Source organism: Lotus japonicus, chromosome 1, assembly GCF_012489685.1.
Source record: "Lotus japonicus ecotype B-129 chromosome 1, LjGifu_v1.2".
Classification (NCBI taxonomy): Eukaryota; Viridiplantae; Streptophyta; class Magnoliopsida; order Fabales; family Fabaceae; genus Lotus; species Lotus japonicus.
Window position 1 is genome coordinate 90,899,367 of NC_080041.1, and position 23,633 is coordinate 90,922,999.

The 23,633-nt window shown below is 36.9% G+C and overlaps 1 protein-coding gene across 3 annotated transcripts; it reads right to left on the minus strand.

Annotated features, from left to right (window-relative positions):
• Window positions 1-189: 189 nt before the first annotated feature.
• LOC130727701 (exocyst complex component SEC3A-like) lies at window positions 190-23,633 on the minus strand. 3 transcript variants are annotated; one of them, XM_057578914.1, is made up of 26 exons: window positions 23,147-23,633; window positions 22,528-22,598; window positions 15,952-16,032; window positions 15,210-15,277; window positions 15,000-15,102; window positions 14,336-14,484; window positions 13,921-14,038; window positions 13,374-13,478; window positions 12,676-12,777; window positions 12,447-12,584; window positions 8,687-8,815; window positions 8,518-8,598; window positions 8,346-8,420; window positions 6,479-6,652; window positions 6,269-6,398; window positions 6,081-6,145; window positions 5,366-5,536; window positions 5,199-5,278; window positions 3,866-3,947; window positions 2,718-2,815; window positions 2,487-2,595; window positions 2,317-2,388; window positions 1,533-1,598; window positions 1,363-1,452; window positions 859-971; window positions 267-486 (listed from the first exon to the last, which is right to left on the minus strand). In XM_057578914.1, the coding sequence occupies exons 1-25, from the start codon at window positions 23,319-23,321 to the stop codon at window positions 861-863; spliced, it is 2,643 nt and encodes an 880-aa protein (XP_057434897.1). In that variant the 5' UTR covers window positions 23,322-23,633; the 3' UTR covers window positions 267-486; window positions 859-860. The 3 variants fall into 3 exon arrangements, with proteins under 3 accessions (XP_057434896.1, XP_057434897.1, XP_057434895.1); XM_057578913.1 differs by lacking the exon at window positions 859-971 and having other exon boundaries at window positions 190-486; XM_057578912.1 differs by lacking the exon at window positions 267-486 and having other exon boundaries at window positions 686-971.

Consider the following 23,633-nt stretch of genomic DNA (forward strand, 5'->3'; position numbering starts at 1 on the left):
CGTCTCTCATAAAATTCTAAGTGGATAGGTAGAGAAGTTTTTTTCTTTTCCCTCTCTAAGTGTACACAAGGAGAGCTAGTAGTATTTGATAAGGTATCTATTGTAGTTTTCCATTTGGAGAGGTGTTCCTCAACTTCCACTTTCAAAGTCTCACAGTAACCAAAACACCAAAAAACGACTATCGAAACCTAATCAAAACATGAAACTTACACGAGATTTTTATTCATCTCATTGCCTGGACGATGCATTAAACTGCTTGTATCGAGTAACTAAAATCACTGAAGTCTCCACTTCATTAAGTAAATCAAATTACATCGTTGTAAAAAGGATGAACAGGTAAGAAAAATTGAAAGCAAGTATATACAGCATAAACCTTTACATAGAAGCTAAATGATTTCTCAACTCTCCTACAGAAAGAATTGACTCAGCCGGGTATATCTTGGCGACAAGTTGGGCAAAAGTATCGTACTTATCCAGAAAATCCTTCTGTCATAGTTTTAAAACATAATTTACGTGAATAAAAAGATTTAGTAAAATGTATCAATAATATGCTACAAAATTTGCAAGTAAATGGGGTAGTATATGATCTGGTGCTCTATTATAACTCTCAATTTGGAGAGGTGTTTCCCTTTCAATGTATCACAGTATCAAAACACCAAAAAATGACTATCGAAACGTAATCAAAGCATGAAACTCCCACGAGATATTATTGATCTCATAGTCTGGCTGATGTATTCAGGTGCTTGTTTCAAGTAATTAAAATCACTGAAGTGCACTTCATTAAGTAAATCAAATTACATCGTCGTAAAAAGAATGAATAGGTATAAAAGATTGGAAGCAAATATATACAGCATGAACCTTTACATGGAAGCTAAAAGATCTCTCAACTCTCCTACAGAAGGAATTGACTCGGCAGGGTAAATCTTGGCGACAAGTTGGGCAAAACTATCGTACTTATCCAGAAAATCCTTCTGCCATAGTTTTGGGGAAATGACAATCAGAAATTGTTGCATGCAAGTTACTTTGTTCTAGGAGAAATTCTAGGCATGTCCAGTTTGTATTTTCATTTATCATTTAGTTTTAATTATAAATCCACCATTATTATGATCCTATGGACCTAAAGTAATTTGTCAGTCCTAAGTATGTCGGGGACTTGAAGCACTTAAAAGTCTAAGAGTCCAACACAGAAGGGTTCATTTATTACATGCATCTTCTAAGTTTGTAGAATTGCATCAGTAATGCACGTGGTGATACTACCAAAGCAATCACATGACCTTTGCAATTTGGCCTTGGAAACGTTTACCATATGATTTTCGGTTCATTCTTATTTTGTGTTAGTCAATTGGAATTAAGTTCACGTACCTTGCATTTATCCCATAAGGAAGGCAGCAATTCCTCTGAAGTCAAGTTCTTCTGCAATTTCTTATACATTGCACCAATAGACTTGTCCACCTTTACAGGAAAGTAAAGACATAATTCACAAAGTAAGCCGCTTGCCAAAGGGTTATAAAAAAAGATAGGCACCACCTTACCCCAGATAAACTAGATTTTAGCATCTTCCGAAGATCAACTTTTGACAGCCCAATCTGGAAAGGGACCTGAAATGGACATAGAACACTAGTGAGGGTAGAATGTAAATATCCAGATAAAAATGTTAATTTTGGCTATCTATTCACACACGATAAAAAAGGTAAATATACAAAAATGAGTAGCCCATATAGACTGACTTTAATCAAAATGAATACCTCAAGACAATTCGATACATTTTGATAAATTTAGTCTGCTTTTCATTGCATATACTGGGAGGGGAACCTCGGAAATTAGTGTAATAAACTATTAGACCTTCAACTTTCCATACTGTCATGAACCAATTATCCCAAAAGCTTAGGTTTTGAGTAAATGACACATCAATGGTTGTATATTACTATATCATATTCTAACACGCCACCTCACGCAAGAGCTCTTTTTGGGCTTGAAGCATGGACAATGCACAGACCCACCCGCCTTATGCTGAAATTCAACTTTTTTTATTAGAGTAGTTGAGGGTGACAAGCATCGAACTCTAGACCACTTGGTCATAGAGAGTCTCATACCATGTCATAAACCAATTAGCTTTTGGGTAAATGACATATGAATGATTTTATATTATATTCTAACACATACTTTACACATGGTGCCCATAAAGGATTTTTAGACTTGTTCTACAATGATTACTTCTATCAATGTACGAGAAACATTGCAAATAATTGTTAATTGAAAAAATTCAAGATGGCAGGATCTATGAAAGATTATCAAACAGAATTGTACATAACAAACCTCTTCAGGTTGAAGGTTATTGAGAATCAAGTCCTCAATCCTTCGAGCAAACTGGAAGAGGCGTTCAAATTGCTTTACAAGGAAGAAAAGGGATAATGAGTTATGTCCTACAGGCTATAAATTCAAGTATGGTCAACAAAAAGTCAGAAAATAGAGAACGGAATACTCACATAGTAGATAATCATGCTGATGTGGCGTGTACAAGCTTGCTCATAGGCTTCACTAGCCTGATGATAAAACTTGGCCAAAGTGGGCACCACGTTGGCAAGGTCATACAAACTGAGCAAAACAAAGTAACAAGAGAAAACCAGCTTTTAACTCCTTATAAAGATTCAAGTTGACAAACAGGAAAGAGTTGAAACAGCCTTGAGCTTCCCCTTTGAAGGGGAATGGAAACCAACCTATTCTGAAAAGCAGCATAGTTCTCTATGAGAAAAATATCTGCATACTTTGGATCTGTTTGTGAAAGTTTTTCCAGAGTTACAAACATTATGCTAACCTGTCAAGCAACAATCCCACCAGCAAACAACATGCCAATTTTGGTTACACATTGTTGAAACATGACAAGAAAACAAAAGAAAAAAGAAAATTGAATACTTGGACAGCAGACAAGAGAGTAAGTAGGCAGTAATCAATTGAAATCATCTGCAGTGTCTATCAACATAGTGGATATGACTTAAGGGTTAAGACTATCAATTTCTCATTCATTAAGGATGCATCAATAATATAGAAATGATACAGCACAAAATTACTGGTTGTAAAGCCAGGGAATAGGCAATATAGATATGCACACACAAATTATAAAGAAGTTCAGTGAAACTTTATTGATGGATGAAAAGTCTTTTCTCTGTTCTTTAGAAAGAAATTAATAACACACAAAAAAAAATGAGAATTCATTTAATACTAATATATTGAATAAAAAGGTCAAACTTCTCATTTTTTTCACTACAGTTACTTATGTCATTTGAATCAATTCAGTCCTGTTACATATTGTATTTCATGCATCAAATTGCAGAATCACTTTCCATGCAGTTTTATTTCTAACTGTACCAAACTATGGAATCTGAACAGGTTTCTATTCCAATTGACTAATTTCTGTTCTTATTTATTCAATGGCATTACATTCCTTGTACCAAATGTACATAAGAGAAAAGAAGAATGCAAAACAGAACAAATAGGAAATCACCCAACACCAAAAGAAATAAAGAGCACTCCTAAAAATTAAATGCAAACCTACAAAGATACAATAGCATATCAGGAAACAAGGAACTGGATAGACACCATAGGCTGAAAACTCTTACAATTCCTTCTAACCAAATGCATATGCATGAAAAAGACCACAACTTAACTAACTTTCTTCTCCCACAACCCCAAATAAGAAGGAAAAATGGATAGGGAAAAAAAATTCAAGAGTGGTAGGGTAATTAACTAGATTTATTTTAGTCTCATCGAAATAGGAAAGCAAGTTCCTGAGAGATATTAACTATATTTCCCCCCTAAGTTGTCTGGGAGATATCACAAAACAAGACGCTTAAAAGGAATTACTAACAAATTTTGTGTATGCTTGATCAACCAAATCCCTTGATTGTCCTGTGATGTACTGTTCCATCCGTGTTGCAAGGGTTGCAAATCTATAAGAAAGCAAAAAAAAAAGCATTACTTAACACCAAATATGAAGACAGACTTGAGTTACTAAATACAGACCGGAAAGTACACACACACACACAATTAGATTTGCAACCGGCATAACTGCTCATTGCTGCAACATACACACAGACAATTAGAACTGGGAGGCAGTTTTCAAACAATGACTTTATTCTCACGTTTTCTGAATAAACCAAAAGTATATAGGCTTATAAACATACACAATTAAATGGTTTTTTTTTCACTTAACATTATATCAAAGAAATATTCACCTCTATATGTTAAATTTTAGTCATTCTTGAATTTTATGAAACAATGCCATACTGTATCTCCTGTCTCACAAATCAATGTGTCTTGTACTATAATACATATCTTGAGCTTCCATATTAAATCAAAACCAAATTAATATTTACTACCTTTTAAATAATCATTCAACCAAAGGATATAATTAATTTCCTTAATCAATACTTTAATTTCTTCAATCAATCAACATCATACCAAATAGATATTTATAAATGATCATTAAATTAATTTTCTATCACTTAGATTAATTTTCAAAATTAAAACTTTAAACACGATATATATATATATATATATTTTATATTTAACAAAAGTACCTATAATTGAATGAAATGCTTGCTAGTTACTTAGTAATATATCCAATTTTCTCCATCCATATCTCTGCCACTTATCCTCTCCACCTCTTTATTATCCACACATTACTGCATGCTCACATCTAGTATACAAGGCCGACAACTTAAGTGCATTGCTCACATGCACATAAGCAAGCAATTAGGGCAATTTGATGACATCATAAAGCAGTCATTCCTTATCATTAGTTTGCTTGCCATGTCAGTATATTTCCAGAAAGATCAGCAACTTTCTTTGAGATATCTCTGATTCTATCTAAATATTGACTTAGAAAAATAAATAAATTTTTTTCTGAAACTTGACTTGAAAGTTGAAACACAATTTTCCACAGGCTTGTATGAACATCATGTAATTTAGATTTCAGATTAACCAAAAGTGACCTTATCTGACCATAATGTGGTTCACAAAAAACAGAACCTTTCACAATATTTAGTCGTGATGATATTCTAGGTCTTTCTATATTCTAAACTCTGTATAACAGGCTAAAAAGAGTGGACAACTGTACTATCATTCTGGGCCTGGGGAAAAACAATTTCTTTGGAGAAAAAGGGAAAACTGGAAAAGAAGACTGCAAGGATCCATTTCACCTGGGAATGTACGGTAGCACACCAGTTTGGCGAACATTGCGCTCACTTCTTTCAATCTGATGGCAAGCTTCATCAACATACTGAAAAATATTTCCAAATAGATGAATTGAGTTAGCACCTCTATCTTCTAAATGCATTTTGCGGTCTTTATGAAGCTAGTCACATACACGGCTGAATTGCATAGATATTCGAGACTCCAAGTCACCAAGCAAAAGGCGTACAAATCCTGCTGCATCATTTTTCTGACCGGAGAGATAGCGTTCTGTTGTTCCATGCATTGATATACAGCATAAAGGATCAAGGTTGAATGCCCAATCCACAACAGCATAAAAGTCTTCCTGAAATCATAGAAATTATAAAGCAGCTTTATAGCACTAAAATATTTTAACCTATTGTTAGATTCCAGAGAAAATAGGAAGAGGAAACAGAATAACTAGGGAGAAAGAACAGAGCGAGAGGATACAAAAGGGAAAATTGGTGTATCTGTATTTTGACAAAACTAGGAGATTTCTCCTCCAAGGGACTTTTGTTAGGACCCCAAATGAGTTAAGGGCAGAGAAGGGAGATTGGATTCAGCAATTGTCTTATGGGCCTAAGAATTGGAGAGTCTACTCTAGGAGAGGTGCTAAGAAAGGTGAGCTGGCAGTGAGAGAAAAGGGAGGGAAGAATTAGTGATGGAATGAGGTGAGGGATGCATCCTTATAGGGGGTTCGTTAGAATGAATAGAGAGCTATGATTCTCTATAGGAGCTCTTGCTCTGGGCAGTAGTAGGACCTTTTGAGATATTATATATAACAAGAGAGGGTCTAGATCCTTTCATCTCACAAATACCAGAATCCCAACTTCACTGTAAAAGAGATGTAGAGTTTATTCTATGCATACTTGAATTCCATCGAGCAAATCCTGAAGTGATTCATTTAAAGCTGCAAGTTCCGCAGAGTTTTTACCTGCGAAAATGAAGAAACGGTCAAACTATGGAACAACTGATCACAAGAAAGGAAAACCAAACCATAATGATTAAATATAAACTTTTACAGAAAGGGTGTTTATTGATAGTGAGGCACATATACCAGATTTACTGTCATTCTCATCAATGTCCTCTATTCCCAAATCATCATCGTTAGCATCATCCTTGTATCCAGATTTGTTAGCATCAAGTGTAGGAACTTCAAAGCACATAAAGTGTGCACAAAAAGAGCTCTGAAATATAAATGCAGAATAGTTACAATTGAAATATTAAAGATGAACAAGACAGAAGAAGTGATATCAAGAACTTTCACCTCATCCACCAGAAGTGGAATAAAAATTGTTAGCATTTTTGCATATGATTCAGAAACTACAGCAGTGTCAGCAGAATTAACATTCTGACTAGAACCGGAGGAACCTTCAAGCCAAATATTTGTATTTCTAGAAGCTTTAGTACTAGCACGAAGTTCATTGGCAAACTGACGAGCCTGTGAATGGATTTGTCAAACTTTAGACTCTTAAGCACACTGTTCTACCAAAGCTAAAACAAACCAGAATATATTACATAGAACTTAATAAAAACAATAATAACCAAAGCCTTTTCACGTTAAGCAGGGTTAGTGACATGGATCATCACATATCATATCTAAAGAAAAATAATTTAAATATTAGTCCTTCCCAATGATTAGGCATATACTTTTCTAAGTATCCCTCAACCTCTATTGGACTACTCTCCACCGGATCTACTTTGCTTACTAGGGCTTCTATACATCTTCTCTACACTGCCTAAAACTACCTAATCTAGTGTATTTTCCATAATAGGTGCTACCATAACTTTATCTCTTATATAACCATTCCTATTCATATCTAGGTTTTCGTGTCACACATCTTAGGATTCCATTATTAAGTCCCATATTATTTGTATTTTTATTTATGTTCAATTAGTAGGGTAAAATATTCGTTCATGAAATTAGGTTTTATTTTAGGAAAGTATATATTCAGTTGACTTATATATTGTTGTGAGACTTGGCTTTTGCAAATCTTAGCCTGTGTTCATTTCAGCCTCTATACTCCACAAAAGTCATTTTCATTACATCTAAACTTTAGCAGCCTCTGTGGCTGCCTTTGTTGTCTTCATTACAACCACTTTGTGCTCTCACTGCAATTACAGCCACCAAGTCATCATTGTCCATGGCTGTTCACTGTCAACCAATGCACTACCGCACCATCCCTGATCAACAACCCTCGCCGATTCTCTATCTCTTGTCTGTCCAATCACATAAAACTTACTACAAGAAGTCAAGAAGGCCCTCCACGCGCTCACACACACAATCTTATAACTTTTGCACTAAAACTTTCCCTTAAGTTTGAGTGATACTTTATGATAAAAAACATCTGAAGCACACCTCCATTTTATCCACCCCACTTCAAACGTTTTATTTACCTCTATTTCTTCACCGTTTTTTAAGATGTGCCTGAGATAAAACATCGTGGCACCATGATAGGGAGAAACCTCCACTGGTTCATGTCTACCGCCGAAAAAGGAAGAAAACACGGCTAGCCACCACCACAAGTGGTGCGACAGCCACTGCTGCCACTGAAACAGCCGCACAGCCAAGGGAGTTCAGGCAGGAAGGGCGCCTAACTGCTGTAGCAGTTGTGGTCAGTTAGTAATTGGATCAGTTATGAGAAATTAGTAGTTGGTTCAGTTTGGAATTTGGATTATTTATTTAAATTTAAATTTATCAGCTATGCAGTAAGTTTGAATTATAACTGATCAGAGGTAGGTTATCAATAGGAGTTGTATCTTCTGTTAGGAGTTATTCAGAAGTTGTGTGTTTTATGGAGAGGTACTGGACTCTCGAATTCTAGAATTAGGAGAGGCTGGCTCTTGAACACAAGAGTTGTATCATTATCTCTATAATAAATTCTGTTATTACATTGGGATTTTTATTCTGTTAAGACATTTTATAAGCCTCCTTGCTATTGAAAGATTTTATTCAGTGAATTGATTCTATACAGGAAAGCACTCTAATGAAATATATTTCCACGTGCATAATGGCCACTTCTCAGTTCATAAAAAGCTGAAGTGCACGTCAGAGAAAGAATTTTACCATCAAATGGCCCAAAAAAAATTAAAAAAAAACATCAAAATGGGATGAGTAGTTTGTAATCTCAAACCTCCTTGCGAAGAAGCAAGTTTAGAGAACTGCAATAAGATTTTCTCAGTGGGCCCAAGCAATTCTTATCAAGAATCTGTAAGTTAGGGAGAATAGAAAAACAAATGAACTTAACAAATCTAGGTATGCAAAATAAAACTTGAGCAGAAGTTGCAGTTCATCCATAATTAAACCTTTAAATGTTGCAGAAGACGTGCATATGTCCTGCACTTGAACCGCAGGTCAGCATGGTCTGGCCTTTTCAACTGTCCCCGCTGTTTGGAGTAAGCAGCCAAAGTGAAAATGAAATAATCTGAGATTTTAAAATCTTTCACGTTCATAAAGATCTAATGCAGAAAATACCTGAGAAAAGTAATTTTTATCATTTATCATGAAATCAACAAAAGTAGCAAAGTAATTCCTCAAGAATTCAGTAGCCCTCCTGACAAAAGTAGATTTTATTATTTGAAGCTCGCCTCGCTTCTCTTTAACCTGTAGAAGTAGCAAAAATCACCATTAAAACAGATGACTTTGGTCCTATGCATGTTTCCGTTTAGAACATGAAAAATATTTCATAATATTATCATTGTATCTCTTACAGAACTATTTAGAGTATTATCTCTTAGGGTTAGTTTTCATATTTCCTAAGGGTCAGTTTGGTTTCATAAAATGTTTTATGTTTTTATTTCCTATTTTCATAAACAATTACGGAAATGTCACCTTGTTTTCACTTTGATTATTATTTATAAAGGTTTCATGAAATTGGAAGTACTCAGAATAATTTATTGATGCTCACACTATTCTTAAGTAAAAAAGTTTATGCAAGGTTTCCAAGTCCTGGTCAAACTAAATAAGGAAACAAAACTAAAAAACTATAACAAGATAACAAGGAATATTAACAAAATAAAATCTAATCCTAATATAATTATCTCCACACTTCCTCTAAAACTAAAGGGCATATAGATCATATACATCCAGCTTGGAACATATGTATGTTATGCTGGGACCCATTAAGGACTTAGTGAACATATAAGCAAATTGATCCTTGGAGTAAATAGGTGTTTTGACAATGCCAGAAAGAACTTTCTGTCTGATAAAATGACAATTAACTTCTGGAAAATATTACCTTCACATCCCAAATCCACCCACGCCTGGAGATATAGGAAGCGAAGAGAGAGAAATGAGTGATTTAATAGGTGGTGTGACATGAAAAGAAGAGAGAGATAGGAAGATAGAGTTGGTGGAAATGAGATGGAAGAGAAAGTAAAGTGTGGATGTATGAAAACCCTTAACTTCTATATGCTTGCAAAGCTGATTGGTTATCACATTAGCTCTATAAGACCAACATCACAGAACCACAACTCATGAATTAAAAGCTTCAACCGTAGGAGCTCACAAGTTGTGAAAGCCATTTCTCGGAACTCATCTTCCATATTTGATCTAGCTAAGATTTTTGCAAATAAACGCTGATTCTCTGGGATTGTTGGGGTCATCTGATTCAGTAAACAAAAGTAGACAATGAACTAGGGAGAAAAACCAACAACAATACGCCCCAAAACAAACAAGGCTGAAACAAAAACAACCAAAAGAAAACACAGAAACAAAGAAGAAGAAAAAAGCAGTTTGGTGCAAGATATCAGTTTGGTGCAAGATATCATTGTCCTTGGACCTCTTAAGGGTCTAGTGAAGATATCAGCAAGTTGATCCTTGGAGTAAACAAAAGGTTTCTATTTAATAAAATGACAATCAATTTCTATAAGCTTGGTTCTCTCGTGAAAGACTGCATTGGAGGACAGATGCAAAGTTGACCAGTTATCGCACATCAGCTCCATAAGACCAACATCACAGAACTGCAGCTGATGAATTAAATGCTTCAACCATAGGAGCTCACAAGTTGTGAAAGCTATTGCCTGGTACTCAACTTCCATACTTTATCTAGCTAAGATTTTTGAAAATTAAAACTGATTCTCTGAAATTTTCACGTGTCAGCTGACTCAGTGAACAAAAGTACAGAGTGACCTAAGGTGCAAAACCAACAACACGTCCAAAAGTAAACAAGGCTGGAACAACAGCAACAAAAGAAAACACCGAAACATGGGGGGGGGGAGCATTTTGGTGTTCCTGTTGATAATCCATCCTTGTACCGATCCATTGTGAGTGCTCTTCAGTATCTCACTATCACCAGACCTGAGTGGAGCAATACTCAGTCAACATAGTTTGTCAATTCATGTCTCATCCGTTAGACAAACATTGGACTGCAGTGAAAAGAATCCTACGTTACTTGAAGGGGACAATGTCTCATGGTCTCTTGTTTCGCAAAGCTTCTGCTTCTTCTCTACAACTTTGTGGTTTTTCTGATGCAGACTGGACAACTGACATTGATGATCGTCGCTCTACTTCAGAGTCTTGCTTGTTTCTTGGCCCTAATTTGATTTCCTGTGGTGGTCTCGCAAGCAGCCTGTCATTGCTCGCAGCAGTACGGACGCCAAGTCCTGTAGTTTAGCTCAGTTAACAGCGGATGTTCTGTGGGTTCAACTCTTCTTCAAGAGCTTAAAGTTCTCACTGCTACTCCTACCTTATACTGCGATAATCTCAATACCATTTCCTTAGCTCACAATCTGGTCTTTGCACTCTAGACCTGTTTTTTGTTCGTGAACGAGTCATCAGCAAATGGCTTTTGGTTCAGCATTTGCTTTCTGATCTTCATCTTGCTGATGCTCTAACTAAGCCCCTCACGTCTACTAAGTTTATTTGGTTCAGAACCAAGCTCAATGTACATGCTGCCTCCACAGCAATCCCAAGTTGAGCTTGGGGGGGGGGGGGTATTGGAGCACTAGGTTGATACTCTGTTGTAACATACGGGTCAGTGAGTTAGTTAGAGCTAACTCTTGTATAGCTGTCAGGTGGTTCTGTGACAGCTCACAATGAGCTTAGGCATTTATTCTGTTAGACTATAAATCCTACTACATGATGTAATAATTCATTCATGCAATAAAATACCAATTCACCAGAGTTTAGATTCTCTCTAAAATCCCTATCTCAGCCTCTTTGAGGGAGATAATAACATTAGTATAGTTCAGAACTTTAGGGAACTCAACAGTGGAATAGTAATCATAAAGGTCATGGAAGATGATACCACTCCCATACCATCTTGACAATGGAAGAATTCAGAATAATGATTAATAATTGATTGATGTTAACATGATTCAGAAGTACAATATTTATATACAAGACTTCCTAGTCCTAGTCAAACTAAATAAGGAAACAAACTAACAAATTATAACAATAAGATAGCAAGGAATTATAACATAATAAAATATAGTCCTAGAAGAATTAGCTCAACAAACTACACCATACATCATATATCTCAACAAGATTTATATTAAAAACAGTGGAAACAATTTTAAAAACGGAAACAAAAGGAAAACAACATGGCATAATGTAATTATTAGTGAAAACAGGAAATGTATTCTCAAGCCAACAAACCCCTATATTTCATGCCTTTTCTCTAATTTAATCAGGCATTATGAGTTTAGTATTAGGATAAAAATGGTTAGTGCTTTATATTTTGTGTCACATCCATCACATCAAAAAAACATTTTTAGATTATTCATCATATATGATCTCTCTTCCTCTAGCACTACCGAAAACCCTATTCGACACTTTCCAACTCTATTTGCTTAGTGAGACCTCAAATTCATAATACTGACATAAACAGCGTCTCAAACAAATAAAAAATGGTAGTAAGTAATGAATAAAATCAGCTTTTTCACCTTAAATCAGATTTCTTTATTTAACTTCGAAACTAATGTAAACAAGCATGCACTACCAAACTCTATTTGCTTAGTGAGACCTCAAATTATGACCGAAAACCCTATTCGAAACTTTCCAACTCTATTTGCTTAGTGAGACCTCAAATTCATAATACTGACATAAACAGCTTCTCAAACAAATAAAAAATGGTAGTAAGTAATGAATAAAATCAGCTTTTACACCTTAAATCAGATTTCTTTATTTAACTTCGAAACTAAAGTAAACAAGCATGTACTACCATGAACAGTTCTGTTTCCTAAATTATCAACAACTTACTATACCAGATAGAAAAGCAAGGACAAGAACATACAGCTCTCATATTTGCATAAGTAGGATCTATATTAGGCACTTCAAGACCACGCAAGGCAGTGGTCAACCACTCGCATGCTTCTATATTTTGCATCATTTGTTCTTCATCATATGAATCTCCTGTCAGACATGCTGAATACTACACCAAATGAAACATCATTAAAATGTATCAAGCTAATAACTCTCAACAAACTCAAACTACAAGAATTGAACACATGATGAAGGCATACCTCAGAAGGGATACTCAATTGCTCAAGAAGCTTATCAAGCTTTTCAATGAGAGATCTTGTATTTACTGATTGCATTTCCAGCTTATTATTGCGGATTTCAATCTGAACATCAAAACAGTATTGAGATAAAATGAGAAGACATTATTTTTTTCTTAATAAAGAAGTTCAATAAGCCAAAAAGAAGATTATTATAAAAGCATTACGAGGATAGGATATAGGATATCCTCCTTACAGAAAAATAAAACAAACAAAAATATAAAGAACACAGCAGTCAAGGAAAATGCCCAACTTCTCATTAAATCTTTTAGAGAAATCCTTGTCAAAAGACTGTGAGTTTTACACCAAATAGAAGCCAGATGCCTAATCTTAGCCCAAAAGAAGCTTCTCATCCAAAGAAATATCCTTAAAGGTGAGATATTTACTTCCCAACCAATTAGTTTTCCTTTTGACTGACAAACCAATCTATGTTGCTGCTTTAGTGACAACATAAAGCCGTAAAGAAAAAGAACAGGGATAGGACACCAAAAAATAAAAATAACCTACTAGACTAATGAATATGCCAAACGGTGCTTTAGCCAAGTAACTAAGAAATCAAATCAAATGAATAAACAAGTATTCTAACAAACACCACTATAACAAACACAAAGTAAATTGTGAATAAAAAATATGCTCCTGACTTGAAGAGAACAGGCCCTTACTGATTCAATATCCTCCCTCATATGTCGGAGTTTCACATTGAACATGCCTAACCATTCATCCATGTCTTCGACACAATTTGAAGCTGCTTCAAGCCCTTTCAACACCTGCAAAGCACAAATTAGTATGAACTACTTCAGTTAAAATAATTTCAAATAACCAATTATGAGAAACATGAAGATTTATGAAATGAAGTAGCATTTCCTGATCATAGTGTTATTAGCATCCTGACAGATCTAATGGTTAAAGTGAAAATACTGAAATAAAACTACAACCAACAATATCTGCATAAGGATAAAGCTTCCAGAAGGGAATAGAACCAAGCAAATTGGTTTACCTCACGACAAAAAATAAATCAAGAATCCAAGGTGTATTGGTGTTTGAATAATTACAATCATAGCTTAGAAAACATATTTTCAGTCTACCATTTTAAATTCACAACGGCAGAAAATTAAGCCATAATAGAAAATATGAATCAAGGGGCCCATTTAAAGTAAAACTTAGTAATACTAGTAAAAGAAAGGCAATTAACTCAAAGAACAGTTATACCTCATCTATCAAAGGTTCGCTTTCTAAAATGGCATGCACATTTGCTGCTTCCAGAGCCTGGAGCTCTCTTTTCAACCTTTCAGAAAATGCCTCTGCTTCACCAATACCCATGATATAACTGCTCATTCAAAAACGACAGCAATTTAACTCTTCACATTGGTATTATGATTTCATTATCGATGTAATGTTTGGCAACATGATATTATCAACTAATTTGGGAATTCCCTGTATCAGTATCAATCATAAAATATGGCCAGAAATTTATTTGAGGTGGGGGGGGGGGAGAGAGAGAGAGAGAGAGAGAGGCTTTCCGTGATATTGAAATAACCCTCTGCAGGCAGAAGAAATCAATTCAATTATGCATCACAAATACTTAAACTTGTAGTACAGTTTATGACAAAATGATAGCACCTACGTTCCCAAAAGAGCCTCCATGTCCTCTTCCTCTGCCTGGGAGACAAGTTCCTTTTCAACATTGACTTTCAATTCTGCTTCAGTGACAGAAGATTCAGCAGGAGCACCATCTTGTTGGTTACTTTGAGTGGAAACTGCAGGTGTATTTTCCTATTTCACATTGGTGGAAAAAAATAAACCGAGAGAACATTCAGTCTGTAGTGATTAACAGAAATTTGTCATCAAGTAAATATTCATTAGAGTTTAACATGCTCAGCTTGAAACTAAGGACTTTCTCATGAACCAATTATCCCAAAAGCTTAAGATGTTAGGTGAAGATACATGAATTATTTTAATTATATTTCTAAAAAGCCCTTCATATAAGGTCCCCAGTTTTACAGAAAATATTGGATTTGGTCTCCACTATTATTATATCAGGGTTAATGTGGCTAAAAGAAGACCATGTCACCATGGCCATGTGTTCAGAGCTATGAACCATCGATTCCGACATGACACTTTTTTTTTAAACCTCCAAAAAGTAGGACACTGTGACTCAAAGTAAAGACTCAAAGAAAACATAAAAACAATATCACTGAAAAGACTCAAAGAAAACATAAAAACAGTATCCTAAGCAATTTAATTGTAAAGCAACTTTAAGTTTAAGTGATAAGAAGACCATCATGTACCTTTGCCCAAAGAGCCATCTCCACAACATCCATACCAACAACCTTAGGAAGGCGACCCAGGACATCTTTGCACATATTTAAGATACAAAGCAGGAGGCGATTCCTATAAGAAAGTAATAGACACAATGAAAAAGTCCACTCTCTCAACGTGGTACCATAAACAATCAAACTCAGTGTGCTTAAATAATGCATTTCTCTCAAAGGTATAACCTGTCATCAATATTGCGCATTGTCCACTGTGAAGGAGCCACACTCTGGCTTCTAAGATTATCAAATCCCTATAAGATATACATTCATCATAAAAAAAGGATGACATTTGCAAACTGTTGGAGCATACAGTTATCACACACACACACACACACACACAGGATTGTAATCTCTAAGCTTCTGGTACTGTTGGTCAGAAGGTGTTATACAGCTCTCACCTAATGCATGTTCTGTTAGTGTTAGTTACTAACTGATTAATCTTCAATAATTCAGCTCTCACATTTCTCTCATGAAAACTCTCTTTTTCTCTTGAACTTCTACAGAAACAAACTTTATAACAGGAAACGACTGCATCTTGATTTGCTTCTGCTCCAGAAATTGAGAACATAAATGGTATAGATCAACCTATATGGTTGTATTATTTATTTAGGGTTTATTTGGAATTATTAATTGTTATTTAGGAATTATAGATTATCTTATTTCATCTGAGTAGGAATAGCTCATAAGGGTATTTGTGGCTTCATTAGGTCTATAAATTCCATTCTAAAGATAAGGGAAGCTTTTGATTTGAGCATCATATGCCATTGAGTTTTCTCAACATAGAATTATCATATTTGAGTCGGAAGAGCCCTCTGCCCTAGAAAACTCTATATTATCAGCAGAGTACTTTGCATGGATTATTCAACATCAATTATCTTCACCACATAAAGTTTTTTTATGACAGAAAGAAAAAATAGAGCATTACCAACGTAAACGTACATCCACTAGGATCATTTGTTACAACTTCCAGTTTTGAGAGATGCTTCAGCTTGTATATCTTAGCAGGCTGCAAGAAAAATAAATTTAATACAACATACACAACCAAAGACTTCCCCATCTAGATGGGGACAAACTAATTTAATAGACAATTGAACAAAAAGTATGTAAATATCCAACCTAGAAAAATTCAAAGGGACAAGGACTATACAAATATATACAGATCAACTTGTTAGAGAAAACAGAAAGAGAGAAAAAGAAATGCATCTGAAAACTTCTATTATGAATTGGTTAAACTGATACAGAGAAGATGAATCCTTATATAGGATTGTAGAAGCTTGTTCAGCAAGTTAAGCTAACAACCTAACTGCTATAACTACTCCTAACTGAATTGACAGCTGGCATAACAGAATTGACAGCTAACATAACAGAATAACAGAAAAGACTAGTGTGTCCAGCTGACATTCCAGCTGGCACAAACACAAGTACACATAGGCGATATTTTCATATCCCTAACCTTCCTATTCACTCTAATACACCCCCTCAAACTGAAGTAGGTGACAACATAAGATGTTTGTCAACTACATTCAGTTTGTCTCTCATAAGTAGAAATCTGGTTGGAGATAGGGCCTTTGTGAAGATGTCAGCTCTTTGATGTTCTGAGGGCACATGCTGAACAACTAGGCTCTTGGCTTGCACTTTTTCCCTGACAAAAAATAGATCCATTTCCATGTGCTTTGTCCTTGTGTGTAAAATTGGATTATGAGTTAACAAAACAGTACTCATATTATCACATAAGACAGTAGGAACAGTAAAAGCAATCTTCAACTCTGTGAGAAGTGATTCCACCCATAGTAATTCTGCTGTTGTGTTAGCAAGGCTTCTATACTCAGCCTCTGTGCTAGACCTGGCCACTAGTGTTTGCTTCTTTGCAGTCCAAGAAATAAGATTTGGCCCCAAAAAGACACAAGACCCAGATGTAGACCTTCTATCATCTGGATCTGATCCCCAGTCAGCATCACAAAAAGCCAACAAAGGAAGAGGCTGTGTCATTGAACAAGGCTGCAAGAGCACTCCATGAGTGATAGTACCTTTGAGATACCTCAAAATTCGCTTTACTGCCTTCCAATGCTCCTCATGAGGATCAGACAAAAATTGACAGACCTTGTTCACTGCATAAGATATTTCAGGTCTAGTTATTGTTGCATATTGAAGAGCCCCAACTACACTTCTATATTCAGTGGGATCATGCAAGCTAGTCCCTCCATGCTTGGTAAGCTTTGCCCCAAACTGCATAGGTGTAGAGATAGGTGCAGCATCTGCCATATTCACCTTTGTTAGAAGATCATTGATGTATTTTGTTTGATTGAGAAGAAGACTGCCATTGGCCAGGTGTGTGACTTGAACACCCAAAAAATAATCAAGCTGTCCTAGTTGCTTTAGAGCAAAAATAGAATGAAGCTTGGCAGTGAGCTGCTGAATAAGGACCATAGAATCACCAGTAAGAATTATATCATCAACATATATCAACATATAGATGCAGCCAAGAGGAGAGTTGTAGGTGAAAAGTGAGGGATCACATTTACTAGCTTTGAACCCAAACTGAAGCAACACTTCTTTAAGCCGATGAAACCAAGCCCTTGGGGCTTGTTTGAGGCCATAGAGAGCCTTGTGCAACTTGCACACCAATGTCTTGTCCTTATGCTCAAACCCAGGAGGTTGAGTCATAAACACTTCCTCCTCCAAGACACCATTTAGAAAAGCATTATTAACATCTATTTGCTGTAATGGCCATCCTCTGGAAATAGCAAGGGACAAGATGAGTCTCACTGTGATTGGTTTGACTACTGGAGAAAAGGTCTCAGAGTAGTCAAAGCCTTGAACTTGACTATAGCCCTTAGCTACCAATCTGGCTTTGTATTTGTTGATGGAGCCATCAGGATTCTCCTTGACTCTATAAATCCACTTGCATTCCACTGCTTTTCGGTTGGAAGGGAGAGGGACAAGAGACCAAGTACCATTGCTCATAAGAGCATTATACTCTTCCTTCATAGCTTGTAACCATTTGTCATCCCTCATAGCTTGTTTAACAGTGGTTGGTTCCATGTGTGTCAACAATAGAGTAGGATTAAGTCTTGGTTTGATAATGCCTGATTTAGATCTAGTTTGCATAGGATGAGCATTCACAGGTACTGCAACAGTAGAAGCTGAACTTGCAGCATGTACCCCTGAGGATGTAGCCATTTCTTGATGTGCTGATTCTGAGGATGCATGCTCAGCTGGCTGAGATGTTGAAACTAAACCAGAACCAGTAGGAATTGGAGAAGGTTGTGACTGCAGGTCTGATGCTTCGGATTGTGGAGAAAGTGGCCCAGGATTAGCCAATTCAGTAGAGATTGGAGCTGGAGAGGGCTGAGGCATGCTCCTAGATATGATAGGAACAGTAGAAAGAGGAAAATACTCTGCTGAAGAGGTTGGTGGTGAAAAAGGTTCAGAAGGAAAGAGAGTAGTATAGGGGAATCTATGTTCATGAAACAGAACATCCTTGGAAACATATATTCTACCAGATTGATCAAGACATTTGTAACCCTTATGACTGGAAGAATAACCCAAGAACACACACTCTTTTGAGTGCAAAGACAATTTGTTGGAATTATAAGGCCTGAGAAATGGAAAACAAGCTGAACCAAATATTTTGAGGCTTTTAAAATCAGGATGATTACCATACAATTTGAAGTAAGGACTAGCACCTTGTAGAGTAGTAGTAGACATACGATTTATGAGATAAGTGGCTGTGAGGAAAGCATGATCCCAAAAATGCAAGGGCATAGAAGCATGAGATAACAAAGCTAAACCTGTTTCTACTATGTGCCTATGTTTCCTTTCAACACTCCCATTTTGATGATGAGTATGGGGACAAGTGACCCTGTGGACAACTCCTAGGGCCTGAAAATGACCAGTTAAAGGTTTAAATTCCCCTCCCCCATCTGTTTGGACACTCTTAAGCTTGTGGCCAAATTGCAATTCAATCATGGTGTGAAAATTGACAAAGGTAGTGTAGGTATCAGATTTCTTCTTTAAGGGAAAAATCCATGTATATCTTGTGAATGCATCAACACATGTTAGAAAATAGAAGAAACCACAAGAGGATTCCATAGAAGATGGTCCCCACAAATCAGCAAACACCAATTCAAAGGGTTTTGTGTAAACTGTGGTTGAAGAAGAAGAAGGCAAGCGATGTATTTTGCTCAAGCAACAAGCTTTACAAAAAGAAAACACACTTTTATTGCTTGAAACTGGAACATTACACAAAGACAAAGTTTGCTTGAGAACATCATGATGGGGATGACCCATTCTATTATGCCACAACTCATAAATGGAAATATTACTACTACTATTACAAGGTGCAGAACTTGAAACACTAGAATTCACTAATGAAGAAGGCAAATCAATAGCAGAAGATGCTTTGTTTCCTACAGGCTGAGAAGCTAAGCCAGCCTGTGCCAGTGGCTGAGAATGCAAAGAAGACTGAAACAAAGAAGCTTTAACAGGAGAGTGAGACACAGCTTGTGAGGGTGGTCCATCAAAGTAATAAAGACCATCATCACCAACACTTCCAGTGAGAAGAAGTTCAGAGGTGTCCTGATGACGAACAGCACAAAAATTGGCATGAAAAGTGAAGTAAACATTATTATCTTTAGCAAAACGACTAACACTAACTAGATTCTTTGTAATAGAAGGAACAAGGAGCAACTTATTAAGAATTAAAATAGCTTTAGGATTAAAAAGAGAGGGAAGAGTGGCTGAACCTATGGACTGAATTGGTAATCCTTGACCATTGCCCACCAGAAGTTGATCTTGTGTTGCTAGAGGCACATTATCCACAAAAATGCCAGGATTGTTTGTCACATGATGTGTGGCCCCAGAGTCAGGACACCAATTCACTTGAGGTGCAGCAGTGAATTGTGTAGAAGATGCAGGAGCAGTAGTCAACATGGCCTGAGGAGCAACACCAGTGGGAGCTGGATGTTGTGGAGACCTTGGAAAAGTGGTTGGCTGAGGAGCCCAAGGTCTTGCAAATTGCATACCAGCAGCTTGTGGAAATTGCATTCCAGCAACTGGAGGAAAATGCATTCCAGTTGGTTGAGGAAATTGCATGCCAGAGATAGGTGGAACACACCAAGGAGGCCAAGTAGGCATACCAGGACCTGAATTAGCATTAGAACCATACTGTGGATACATGGGATTGTAGGATGCATAAGGTGTAATCCCAAAATTAGCCATAGAAGGAAAACCCCCAAATTGCATTGGAGAAAACCCTAAATTGGGACTAACATTCCCAAATTGACCAGAATTTCCAGATTGTCCAGAATTACCATGAGGATTAGTACCAGGAGCAACTCCTGAAGGGCGTGACCAGCAAGAAGCTGTGTCATGACCCCATTTGTTGCAGTATGTGCACTGGACATTGCGTCCTCTCCCGCGCCCGCGTCCTCTGCCATAGCCACCAAAATTGCGATTTTGTTCATCGCGACTCTCATAGCCAGAAGCAACAGTACCATCGAGTGGCTGGGAAGAAGCGACACTGGTTGCAGGAGGTTGCGGCGCTGGCGATGGCGGCGCCGGAGTAGGCTGAGTCCACAGAGCTTGTGGCGGCGGCGCCGGTGCAGTAGAAGATGAAGGCGGATTTTGCGCCTGTGCAAGGAACACTGCAGGAGTGGTTTCAGCTTGTTGTTTCTTTCGCATCCTATCAAATCGTGCTTCATGCGAAATCACCATAGCTTCCACCTCAGAAATCGAGTAGTAGGTTGTTTGGTTGTAGATAACCGTCATCAAAGCACTGTACTCTTCAGAGAGACCATCGAAAATAGCTTCCAGATGATCACGGAAAGTCACAGGTTCTCCAATTGAAGCAAGCGTATTCACAATCGTTTTGATCCTTTGCAGAAATTCAGAAGCAGTTTTGGTACCTTTTGTGATGTTCTTCAACTCATTCCTCAATTGTGTTGACTGAGCACGCGATTTGGCATTGAAAAACGAGTGAATCTCTTCCCAGATCTGCCAAGAGTGCACACACTGGATCACATTGGGAAGAATCGAAGGCGAAAGTGTAGAAAGAAGCCAGGTGAAGAGGAATGAATCCTGTTGCTCCCAATCTGAAAACTCAGGATTCACATTCTCCATGATTCGATCTTCCTCAGTCAAGAATTTCACAGGAATTTGAGGAGGATCTTGAACGAATTTCTGCAGCTTGTGAGATCTGATGACACCTTCTACTTGTTGCTTCCATGAGTAAAAGTTGGAATCATCAAGCTTGATGCTCAATTTGTGAGAGAATGCTTGAGAAAGAGAATTCGTAGAAGAAGGAGTAGGCAGAGAAGAAGGTGAAGACTCCATAGCCATGGATCTTAAGCTCTTGATACCATGTTAGAGAAAACAGAAAGAGAGAAAAAGAAATGCATCTGAAAACTTCTATTATGAATTGGTTAAACTGATACAGAGAAGATGAATCCTTATATAGGATTGTAGAAGCTTGTTCAGCAAGTTAAGCTAACAACCTGACTGCTATAACTACTCCTAACTGAATTGACAGCTGGCATAACAGAATTGACAGCTAACATAACAGAATAACAGAAAAGACTAGTGTGTCCAGCTGACATTCCAGCTGGCACAAACACAAGTACACATAGGCGATATTTTCATATCCCTAACCTTCCTATTCACTCTAATACAACTGACCAGCTTCAGTATATCTGTTTCTTCTGCTAACAAAGGAAAGGTGGATAATTTCTTCACTTCACTAATGATTATAATTTGAGGGGAGCAATTAGATATAAATACACAATACCTCAAAAGTGGTGATACATTAGGGAAATGAAATCACGTGTTGAAATATGAATGAGATGAATAGAAGTTGCAAGGAAGGGAAAAATATACTATTAAAGATTGGCTGTTTGAACTTCAAAAGAGATGCTAATCATCCCTCTCCCCACAATTATAATTTTTAACTTTCAACCTGGAGTAGTGGTTGGCCTGTTATTGGTTTTTAATTGAGGATGCATGTTAGTATACACTTAATAATCTAGTTTGTAGGTTGTCTGATTGTTTGACAGATAAAGCAAACAGAGCATAGCTAACCCATGCAGCAAGGCCGGATGCAAACTCACCAAGGTTAAGCTGTATTTATTAAGAAATTAAAAAAAAAAAAAAAGAGGCAACAAAGATGGAACGAGTGTAAGTTCGATTGCCTCATAAAAATGTAATTTTTACCAAAACAAAAATATGTCAGTTACATGCAGGACTTTTCCTTTCTTGGGCAACCAGTGCAGGAATGAAACTTTCTTTGACAGGAAAAAAGAAGTTTTTCTTGAAAAAAGTTGAATAGCATAATCAGCAACCCTCCTAAGAAAAGCAAAAAACTATAAAAGCAACATGCAAGATAAAACAACAGCTTCTCTGATTCCTTTGTGCAATAGAAAGTGGACCAGTAATACATTAGCTGAAACAGGCTACAAAAACAAGCATATACCAGGGAGGCCAAGAAGAGGGTTAAGAAGGAAATCACCTCAAGAACCCCTCCGTTGGAATACTTTAAAACTCGAAGAAAAGCTTTTGTCCGTTGAGTTTTTGCTTTTGCTACACAAAATAGCATGTTGTCACCAACAGTGCTAAAAATAAAGAAGTTCACAAATAATTACAGTTGTGATACTTGATGAGATGACCACATACAATCACCTATTAAATTACAAAAATGTCATCTTGTATAACTTGTATTCCTGTTTCCAAATATTTGTATATGAAACAGCAAACACCATAGAACTTTTTTTTAGCTTCTGGTGACATTTTTGCAATTAAAAGAAAAAATAGAAAATAAAAGTGTTTCTGACTGCACACTGACTATTAACATGAAATAGAAACTACTACCTAATTTACAAGTTTGAAAACCCATAGAAGTAATAGAATGCAAAAACACCACATGTTATCTCCTGGAGCAACAAAGTAAACCCTTATGGCCTGCCTCAAAAGGAAATGCCAAACCCAATAAGCGAGACAACAATCACTACATTCACTTGTTCATAGAATGACTGTTCAATTGCGCTTATAGATGCATCATTGAAATGGAAAATGTGTTATTGCAAAATGCGGAATTAGAAAGAAACGAGTGTGAGATGGCGAGTGCGTACTGGAGATAGCGAGAACCCTAGGTTTGGCCATTTGACGGCCAAGCTTGGAGGTTTTTCCCCAGGTGCCGATAGTCTTGACAACTCGAATAGACAAGACGATCTTCTGCTTCGTGCCTTCGATTGCAGCCTCGCAAGCTCGCCGGAGCTCCGCGTCGTCAGCGCTGGATTTCGCCATTTTCGTTCGTCTCTCACTCTCTCTCTGATCTCGAAGAGAAATGTTACGCTCACACGTACATTTGCAGTTTACACCTTTCTCTACCTTCGTGCCACTTCACTCTTTTTAGCGCCAGGAACGAATTGTTCGTTAATCAGCGGTCCAATACATCACCATTATTTATTAATTTGCCCCGCCGCCTACAAGACACGGGTAAGAAATACTAGTTTTTATGCGTACAATAGCGATTCGGCTTCCTACAATCACATTTCTCTACATCTCATCGTCACAATATTGTGACGAGATAACACTCTTTGTAAGGAATGGTTTGAG

Coding starts and splice junctions, on each gene's coding strand:
- LOC130727701 (XM_057578913.1), bottom strand. CDS start 23,321: ATGGCGAAATCCAGCGCTGACGACGCGGAGCTCCGGCGAGCTTGCGAG. Junction 16,033..22,527: donor CCAACGGAGGGGTTCTTGAG/GTGATTTCCTTC, acceptor TTTTTCTTGCAG/CCTGCTAAGATATACAAGCT. Junction 3,948..5,198: donor GTGCTACCGTACATTCCCAG/GTGAAATGGATC, acceptor GCTTTCTTATAG/ATTTGCAACCCTTGCAACAC.